At 35.9% G+C, this 10,424-nt stretch overlaps 1 protein-coding gene across 1 annotated transcript; it reads left to right on the top strand.

Annotated features, from left to right (window-relative positions):
- The first annotated feature begins 3,181 nt into the window (after window positions 1–3,181).
- Window positions 3,182–4,716, top strand: LOC105130246 (tabersonine 16-hydroxylase-like). The gene is made up of 2 exons (XM_011032651.1): window positions 3,182–3,802; window positions 4,029–4,716. Exons 1-2 carry the CDS (start codon window positions 3,182–3,184, stop codon window positions 4,647–4,649), a joined length of 1,242 nt encoding a protein of 413 aa, XP_011030953.1. The 3' UTR covers window positions 4,650–4,716.
- Window positions 4,717–10,424: the final 5,708 nt, after the last annotated feature.

The raw sequence follows: 10,424 nt of genomic DNA, 5'->3' as shown, positions 1-10,424 counted from the left end.
TTTATGCATCAATAAATAATGAAGAATTTGTTGATTTTAACTATATATAAAATTAAACATCTAAAATAAAGATTTTTCTGTTTAGAATAAAAAAGATATTGAATATTTATTTTAGTTTCTAATATTTTAATTAGTTTGAATTAATAATATTTTTTTAACCAATCAAGAATTAACTCAATGTTAAAACCTGTTCTTAACATGACGAGAGCTTTATATAAAGTTTATTAGAGAATAATATAAATTATATCTTGAGATCTTATCTAATAATTTAAAATTTTTTATTGAATTGGTTTTTTTTACATAGTATCGGAGCCTTAATCTCAAACAGTCAGAAATTTGAATCTCACCATCTCTATTTATGTGATAAAAATTAAGCACAAGGTACTGTGAACTTATTTAAATTTTAAATTTAAAGAATTTTCACTTGAATAGATATGTTAGAAAATAATATAAATCATATCTTTGGACCTCACCTAATAGCTTAATCTATTGAGTTAAAATGATTTTTAAAAAAAATTAACCAAAATGAAACATCAAAATAAATCTCAAGTAAACTTAACATGCAAGAATTAAATTAAAAATAAAAAACATTTCTTAAAAAAATACATTATGATTAACTATGTTCCACCAACAATTAATTATATGTTTTTTATATATTGTATTTTTATTATATTTTTAATATTTCACCCATGACACACCGCACACATGTTTATGATTTTGATGATGTTGATGTCTTGAAAATCTAAGTGAGTTGAATAATTAGTTAATCAATTAATTTTATCAATTTTATTAAATTGATAACTTATATTTAGTGCTTGGTAAGTTAATAAGGCTTATAATTAATACCTATAAAAAATTCTTTTTAGCATAGATGAATATTTTTTAATACTTAAATAAATATTTTTATAAAAAAATATAATAATATTCTAAAGATAAATATTTTGAAAATATATATTCATTAGAGAATAAAAGTTATAAAATTTTATTTTAAAGATCTCATGATGTATTTATAATTTATGAGCCTTTTCATTTCATGAAAAAAAAATTTAAAATATAATTTTATTTTGATACCATTTAATAAAAAATAAATATTTATATTTTTCTTTTATAATTGGTACTGAGTCGTCAATCATGAAACCACATTTCGAAAAATGAAAGTTGATTTTTCAAGGATAAAAGAAATCATCAATACTAGGGAAAGCACCCATTTCTACACCGGTTTGGAAGAGCGCCCAGAAAGGGGATATTTTGGTGACAGGAACAAGAGATCTAGTGTTTGCATCTTTTATTCAGGTATTTTATTTAGGTATTTTATTTTTGATATCTTATTTAATAATTTAAAATTTTAAGTTAGACGATTCTTTAACCTATTTAAAATCATAAATTTAAGTTTAAAGAACAAAAAGAAAAACAGGTGAGGAAGTTAGAGCAAAATCATCCTTGTATTTTAATTCTTTTTATTTGATTGTACACATATAATTATGCATTAATCAAAAATATTATTTTTACTTAAATGATCTAAGAAATACGATTTTCATATATTGAGTATTGAATTCAGAAAATTAAAAAAGAGAGCAAACTCACTAGCTAAAGCTGTCCATTTGTATTTTGGGTGAAGGATATATTTCGAAGAAGTTGATTACAACGTTAATCTATCCAAAAAGCACTTTAAGGGAGGGTTTATATGGATCAAAATAGTAGATTAATATAATATATCTTATAATTTCTTAAATTGAAATTTAATATTTTAAAATAAAATACATGATTTTTTATTTCTCACATGGCATAAAATTACTCGATGAATTTATATCATACGTTTTTGTTTTTGTTTTTTATACCGTTGATTTTATTTCTTATTTTTATCTTTTTTAACACCATCACTAGATTTTGAGAGTGATTATAACATCCCAAATAGTTTCATGGAAAAATCTATAAAAGGAGTGGGTATGCATCGTACTAAGAGTTTAAGGCTAGTGACCTCACATGAACATGCAACTACCTTGAGTCGGCTGTCAAACCGATCGCCGCAGGGCCCAGATAAAATTATTGTGAGGAAAAAGCCATGGATAATACAACTAACTTTAGAACGGCAAGCAGGCCCCGATGGACCTGCTTTGTTACCGTCCTTATCAGTCCCGTCCAACTTGTAGGACAGTGACAAGCATTCAAGGAAAGAGAATGGGGATGGATGGCCGGAAGTGAAAGTGTTTCAAAGAATGCAATCAAAATAATAAATAAATATATTTCAGTAAGGAACAACGTTGAAGATGGCTAGCAGCAAAAACGACCTGTGTTTTTCCCGAACAGCGTTGTTCGGGAAAAACACACGCACACACACATTCACTCTTCGACTATCCAACTTTACCACGTGCCAACGCCCATGTCAACAATTCAGTATTAGGACAAAAAGAGTTGATCTTGTCTTTGCATAGCTGGTAAGAAGTCTTTAATCAATAATTCAGTATTAGGACAAAAGAGTTGAGTTTTCTTTGCATAAATGATAATAAGTCCTCTGATGACAAAAGAGTTGAGTTTTCCGTATGAGACAAATGAAACAAATGAAAGAGAAAAATACTGACTTCTCTCTCTCTCACACGCACTAGTATATTTTTCTGCGGTGGGTCAGATTACGTGATTAATTTAATAAGTATTAAGATAATTTAAATAATTAATAAAAATATAATATAATTTTAGAAATATTTTATAACAATAATCAATCTTAATTAGCTTAAAACCTGAATCATAAATTTTAATGAGTTTAATAAATTTGTTTTTTTATAAATTATTTTTATTTAATTTTATGATAAAATTAAATATTTATAAAACCAAATATCAACCCTAAAAAATATATTTATTTAAAATTATAATAATTTTATATAAAATAAAAAATAAAAAATATAAATTTTATTTTTTAACTAGTTTAATATTAAAAAAAATATAATTAGAAAAAAAACAATTAGAAAAATTCAGTTCAACTTTATAGGTGCATGTTGCGTCCATATATAATAGAAGAAACAAATAGAAATGTTAATCTGGATTGTGTACCTTAAGTACTTTTGATATCATCTATTACTTTGGCTTTAGTTGGTTTATAAAGTTTGAACAACAAAACTAAAAAATTGTTATATTAAATGAAAAGATTAATTATATTAAATTACATCGTTGGAGCTGTATTCAGTTAATGTTCGTTGGAAATTACTATTTAGTTGAAAGACCTCATCTCCTAGCTGCAAGCGTCCTGTTCTACAACCGTAAAGACATTGCATTTGCACCGTATGGCGAATATTGGAGACAACTAAGAAAAATTTCCATATTAGAGCTTCTTTCTGCAAAACGTGTACGATCATTCAAATCTATTAGGGAAGAAGAGGTATCTAATTTTATTACTTCCATTTATTCAAAAGAGGGGTCTCCAATCAACCTTAGTAGGATGATATTTTCTTTAGAAAATGGCATCACTGCGAGAACAAGCATTGGTAAGAAATGCAAAAACCAAGAAGCTTTCTTACCAATTGTTGAGGAATTGGCGGAGGCACTTGGAGGTTTGAATATGATAGATATATTCCCTTCCTCCAAATTTCTTTACATGGTCAGTCCGGTAAGGTGTAGACTCGAAAGGATGCACAGAGAAGCAGATGAGATACTTGAAAGCATCATCTCCGAGCGTAGAGCCAACTCCGCTTTAGCGTCAAAGATGGGCAAGAGCGAAGAGGATGATCTTCTTGGTGTTCTTTTGAATCTTCAAGACCATGGAAACCTTGAATTCCAATTAACAACAAGCACTATCAAAGCAATCATCCTGGTTAGTATATATTTTCGCTTTGTTACACGCACTAATTAATCAATTTTTCTATAAGAAAAATATAACCATCCACGAACTTGATGAAATGAAATCATAATCATATATATATATATAAATGTAAACCAGTGGTCTATACTCTATTTTTGCTTACATCATGTTACTCCTCCTAACTGGAAGTGAACTCAATCCTATCTAATATGTCATTCTTTACTTAATTACCTTTCAGGAAATGTTCAGTGGTGGAGGTGACACTTCGTCAACAGCTTTAGAATGGGCAATGTCAGAATTGATAAAGAACCCGAGAGTAATGGAAAAGGCACAAAAAGAAGTGAGACAAGTCTTCAATGATCTTGGAACTATTCCTGACGAAACAAGCCTTCATGATTTAAAATTCTTGAAGTTGATTATCAAGGAAACTCTAAGATTACATCCTTCTATACCATTGATTCCAAGAGAGTGTAGGAAGAGATGTAATGTTAATGGATACGACATCCACGTCAAAAGTAAAGTATTGATTAATGCATGGGCAATTGGAAGAGATCCAAATTATTGGAATGAACCTGAGAGATTCAATCCAGAGAGATTCATCAATGTTTCGACTGATTTTAAGGGTAGCGACTTCGAATTCATCCCATTTGGTGCTGGAAAGAGGATGTGTCCAGGCATGTTGTTTGCTATAGCCAACACTGAGTTTCCACTTGCGCAGATGTTGTACCATTTTGACTGGAAACTTGCTGATGGATTGAAGCTTGAAAATCTTGACATGACTGAGTCTTTTGGTGGCGCAATTAAAAGAAAACGAGATCTTACGTTAATTCCCATTTCATATCGTTCCTTCGTGGGATGAAAACTGCTAAATTATTTTAGCATTAATTAAAATATATTATGAAATAAAAGTTGTCTCAATTATGATTTTTAATATTTATCTTATGATATATGATATAATTTGTCATAACTTAATTTTGATTCCCAAAATTATTTATATATTTTTTTTTCTTATATTTTTCTTAGATAATCAACTCAAATTAGCCGAATTCAACAAAAATGGAAGAGAGCGAATGCACCGTCCCGACCTCCTATAAATAAAAGCAACTGAAAAACCCACTCCCACACACCGCGTTCGCAAATCCTTCAGCCCAAAAACACTCAATCCAACCAAAACCAGAGGAAATTCCCTTGTCCCAGCCGTAAAAAATCATAAAAAAAAAATAAAAAATACCAAGCACCCCTTTTCCAGCCAAAAATACCATGTCTCCTCCCCTACAGCACCTAGTACGCCACACGAGATCACCACCAGCATCCTATTCCAGCCAAAAACAACAATCAGAGACCCTGGGAGGAACCGTCACAGCCACCACTTCTTCTCTCCTAGCCTTCATTACTCCACGAAGGCTCTGCACCAGCAACAGCAGCGAACTCCAACCGTTTGCCAATAAAACTTAAACCGGTTGACCGGTGTCAGAAGTGTTACACCCCTAGCCATAGCAACTCCGTGTTGGGTGTGGACACAACATGGTTGGTGGCAGCCATGTTAGACATGGCTAAAGTCAATGGTGGTTGCATGGTGGGTGCCTAACCAAAAAAATTGTTGCCCACCATTGTTGACTAAAGAAGCTTGTCTCCCACATCAGCTATAAATAGAGAGTGTCATTGATAGCTGATGATCACCATGAAATAGAGAGAAACACAGAGAGAGAGCTAAGGGTGAGAATTGAGTTGAGTAGAGAAATTTTCTCCTCCTCCTTGTTTTGTTGTTTGTATTGCTTTTGAGCTTGATTAATACAAACCAGTAGCTCCGTGGAGTAGGCAAGTTGCCGAACCACGTAAATTTGTGTGTGTTTGAATGTTTGAATCTCCTAACAACTGGTATCAGAGCTTGTTCTTGAAAGTTCTTGAAAAAAAGGGTGTTTGATCCAAACTCAAAAATCAAAGTTCTCAAAACGTGTTTTTGAACATACCACTGTGAAGAGGACGACGAGAGGAATCCACTGGTGAAAACCCAGCAAAAATCCGACGTCCTGCATGCCCGCACGCGCCACCACCAGTACTGTCCACGCGCACAGACGCGCCGTACGCGCTTCACGCGTCTTCCTCGCCGTTTCCTGCAACCCGACTCTGCCACGTCAGCCGTTCGACATAGTCAGCAGCCAAAAGTCACCTGCCACATCAGCCGTTCGACACGGTCAACAGACACGTCACCACTGCCTCGTCAGACGAAAATCTCTGTGAATCTGCCACGTCAGATTGGGTGGACCCCACATTGCCTACGTGTCTGACACGTCATCTAGCCACATCAGCACAACTGGGTTTTGATCTGGTGTGGCGCAGCGACTATTCCTCCTGCCACGTGGCTTCATCTGCAGCGTCCAGTTATCTCAATTTTTTGATTGTTTAAATCGGAGCCATCCGAAGTCCGATTTGGGTGATCTTAGTGTCGTTTCCAGCATTTTTGGCCATTCCGGACACATCTGTAAGGTCAGATTTTTGAGATTCAAATCCGAGAAAGAGTAAAAATGGCTGATGAAATAAAGGCTGTAGGAATTGAAAAATTTGATGGAACTGATTTTGGATATTGGAAAATGCAAATTGAAGATTATCTATATGGGAAGAAACTTCATCTTCCTCTGTTGGGGAGCAAGCCAGAAAACATGTCAGAAGAAGATTGGCAAATACTTGATAGACAAGTCTTGGGCATTATCCAGCTATCATTGTCAAGAAGAGTTGCTCATAATGTTACAAAAGAGAAATTCATAGCAAGATTGATGGAAGCCTTGTCTGGGATGTATGAGAAGCCATCAGCAAATAATAAAGTGTACTTGATGAAGAAGCTGTTCAACCTGAAGATGACAGAAAGCACCTCTGTTACACAGCATCTTAATAATTTCAACACCATCACAAATCAATTGTCATCCGTTGAAATTGAGTTTGATGATGAGATCCGAGCACTTATTTTGCTAGCTTCACTTCCAAGCAGTTGGGAAGGTATGAGAACAGCCGTAAGCAACTCAGCTGGAAAATCCAAATTAAAGTATGATGATATCCGAGACCTGATTTTAGCTGAAGAAGTACGAAGAAAAGACTCGGGTGAAAGCTCAAGTTCAGGTTCAGCTTTCAACATCAACACTCGAGGAAGGAGACAAGACAGAGGCTGATCAAAATCCAGGTACAGAAGCAAAAGTAAGTTTGGACCTAGGAAGCAGGTTGAATGTTGGAATTGTGGCAAACCTGGTCATTTCATGAGGAGTTGTACAAAACCGAAGAAACCTGAAGTTGATTCTGCAAACGCCACTACAGACGAGGTACAAGATGCTTTGATCCTTGTTGTACATAGTCCTATTGATGATTGGGTTCTTGATTCTAGAGCTTCATTTCACTGTACTCCACACCATGAAATGATGCAAAATTACACTGCTGGAAATTATGGGGTAGTCTATCTGGCCGATGGACAACCATTGGATATTGTGGGTATAGGAGATGTGCAAATGAAGATAATGAATGGATCTACATGGAACTTGCAAAATGTAAGGCATGTTCCTGAACTAAAGAAGAAGTTGATCTCGGTCGGACAACTTGATGATAGTGGCCATTCAATCCTTTTCTCTGGAGGAATGTGGAAGGTATCAAAGGGAGCAATGGTTTTGGCTCGTGGAAAGAAAACCGGCACCCTGTATATGACCACAAGATCAGCAGATATAATTACCTCTACTGAAGCAGAAAATCAGGCACAGCTATGGCATTGCAGACTCGGCCATATGAGTCAAAAGGGGATGAAGATACTTCAGTCAAAGGGAAAGCTGCCAGAGTTAAAAAATGTTAATCTAGACATTTGTGAAAGCTGCGTTCTCGGAAAACAGAAGAAGCTCAGTTTCTTAAAGGTTGGCAGGACCTTAAGACCAAGAAAGCTAGAACTGGTGCACACAGATTTATGGGGACCAGCTCTAGTAGCATCTCTTGGAGGTTCTTGGTACTATGTGACTTTTATTGATGACTTCAGCAGGAAGGTATGGGTCTACTTTCTGAAAAATAAATCTGATGTGTTTGACACATTCAAGAAATGGAAGGCTATGGTTGAGACTGAATCAGGTTTGAAGTTGAAATGCTTACGATCTGATAATGGAGGAGAATACATTGATGGAGGTTTCAAGGAGTATTGCGCTGTCAACGGTATCAGAATGGAAAAGACAGTTCTAGGCACACCACAACAGAATGACATTGCTGAACGGATGAACATGACCATCAATGAACGAGCTAGAAGCATGAGGTTGCATTCTGGGTTACCTCAAACATTCTGGGCTGATGCAGTTCATACTGCAGTTTACTTGATCAACCGTGGACCATCAGTTCCTTTGGAGTTCAGACTGCCCGAGGAAGTCTGGAGAGGAAAAGAAGTACAGCTTTCTCACCTAAAGGTCTTTGGGTGTGTTTCCTATGTGCATGTAGACTCTGATGCTCGCAACAAGCTGGATGCCAAATCAAAGAAATGTTTCTTTATTGGCTATGGAGATGAAGAATTTGGATTTTGTTTTTGGGATGATCAGAACAGGAAGATTATCAGAAGCAGGAACGTGATCTTCAACGAGAAAGTTTTGTACAAAAACAAATCAAGTACAGAACTAGAGATAACTGATTCAGATACGAGTCCACAGAAATCTGAATTCATACAATTAAAAGGGCTTCCTGATGTTATCACTCAAGAGTTCATACAAGACAATTCAAGCACTTCAGTACCCACCACTTCTACACAAGATAGTGCAGAGACAAGTGAACCAGCTGTTCGCAGGTCTTCAAGGACTATAAAGCCTCCACAACGGTTCACACTTCTACTGAATTATATCTTGCTGACAGATGGTGGTGAACCATTAACTTATGAAGAATCCTTATAAGATGGAAACTCGAGCAAGTGGGAGTTAGCCATGAAAGACGAGATGGAGTCATTGTTGAAGAACAAGACTTGGGAGTTAACCAAACTGCCTGAAGGAAAGAAAGCTTTGCAAAACAAGTGGGTTTACAGAGTAAAGACCGAGCATGACGGAAGCAAACGGTTCAAAGCAAGACTTGTTGTAAAAGGGTTTCAGCAAAAGAAGGGGATCGACTATTCTGAGATATTTTCTCCAGTTGTGAAGCTTACAACAATCAGAGTTGTTCTAGGGATAGTAGCTGCAGAAAATTTACATCTTGAACAATTAGATGTAAAAACAGCATTTCTTCATGGAGAATTGGAGGAAGACATTTACATGCAACAACCAGAGGGGTTTGCAATACCAGGAAAGGAGAGTCAAGTTTGCAAACTAAAGAAGAGCCTATATGGTTTGAAGCAAGCTCCAAGACAGTGGTACAAGAAGTTTGATAACTTCATGTGTAGTACGGGATACACAAAATGTCAGACTGATCACTGTTGTATGTCAAACATTTTGACAACTCCTATATCATTTTACTATTATATGTGGATGATATGTTAATTGCAGGATCCAGTATGAAAGAGATTGACAAGCTAAAGCAACAGTTGTCAAAACAGTTTGAAATGAAAGATCTGGGAGCTGCTAAACAAATACTTGGCATGAGAATCATCAGAGACAAAGACAAAGGCATACTAAAGCTTTCACAGGCAGAGTATGTCAAGAAGGTTCTCAGCAGGTTTAGTATGGATAATGCTAAGCCAGTATGTACACCTCTAGGGAATCATTTCAAGCTCAGTAGAGACCAGTCACCAAAATCTGAGCTAGAACGTGGATACATGGACCAGATTCCATACGCCTCAGCTATCGGCTCCTTGATGTATGCCATGGTCTGTACTAGACCAGATATTGCCCATGCAGTGGGAGTTGTAAGCTGATATATGAGCAATCCTGGAAAGCAGCATTGGGAGGCAGTGAAATGGATCATGAGGTACTTAAAAGGCTCATCGGAGACATGTCTTACTTTCACAGCTGGCGGTTTGAAACTTGAAGGCTTTGTAGATGCTGATCTAGCAGGAGATGTTGATAGCAGAAAGAGTACTACAGGTTATATATACACTCTAGGAGGCACTGCTGTTTCTTGGAGTTCTACCTTGCAAAAGATAGTTGCTCTTTCAACGACAGAAGCTGAATATGTTGCAGTTTCAGAGTCCACAAAAGAGATAGTATGGCTACAGAGTTTCCTGCAAGAATTGGGCAAGATACATGGAAAGGGTACTTTGTATAGTGACAGTCAGAGTGCAATCTTCCTTGCAAAGAATCCAGCATTTCACTCCAGAACAAAGCACATACAGATCAAATATCACTTCATCCGACAATTGCTTGACGATGAACAACTATTACTTGAAAAGATCTGTGGAAGCAAGAATCTAGCTGACATGTTAACCAAAGGAGTCACTCTTGATAAACTGAAGCTGTGTAAAGCTTCAGTTGGTCTTAAAGATTAAAAGACAGATCTAGCGCCATTTGTGTCCAAGTGGGAGATTGTTGGGTGTGGACACAACATGGTTGGTGGCAGCTATGTTAGACATGGCTAAAGTCAATGGTGGTTGCATGGTAGGTGCCTAACCAAAGAAATTGTTGCCCACCATTGTTGACTAAAGAAGAAGCTTGTCTCCCACATCAGCTATAAATAGAGAGTGCCATTGATAGCTGATGATCACCAC

The sequence above is a fragment of the Populus euphratica genome, unplaced genomic scaffold (assembly GCF_000495115.2).
Source record: "Populus euphratica unplaced genomic scaffold, PopEup_1.0 scaffold95.1, whole genome shotgun sequence".
NCBI classification, from domain to species: Eukaryota; Viridiplantae; Streptophyta; class Magnoliopsida; order Malpighiales; family Salicaceae; genus Populus; species Populus euphratica.
The sequence above is the reverse complement of the archived record's forward strand: the minus strand, read 5'-3'. Positions and strand labels throughout refer to the sequence as shown.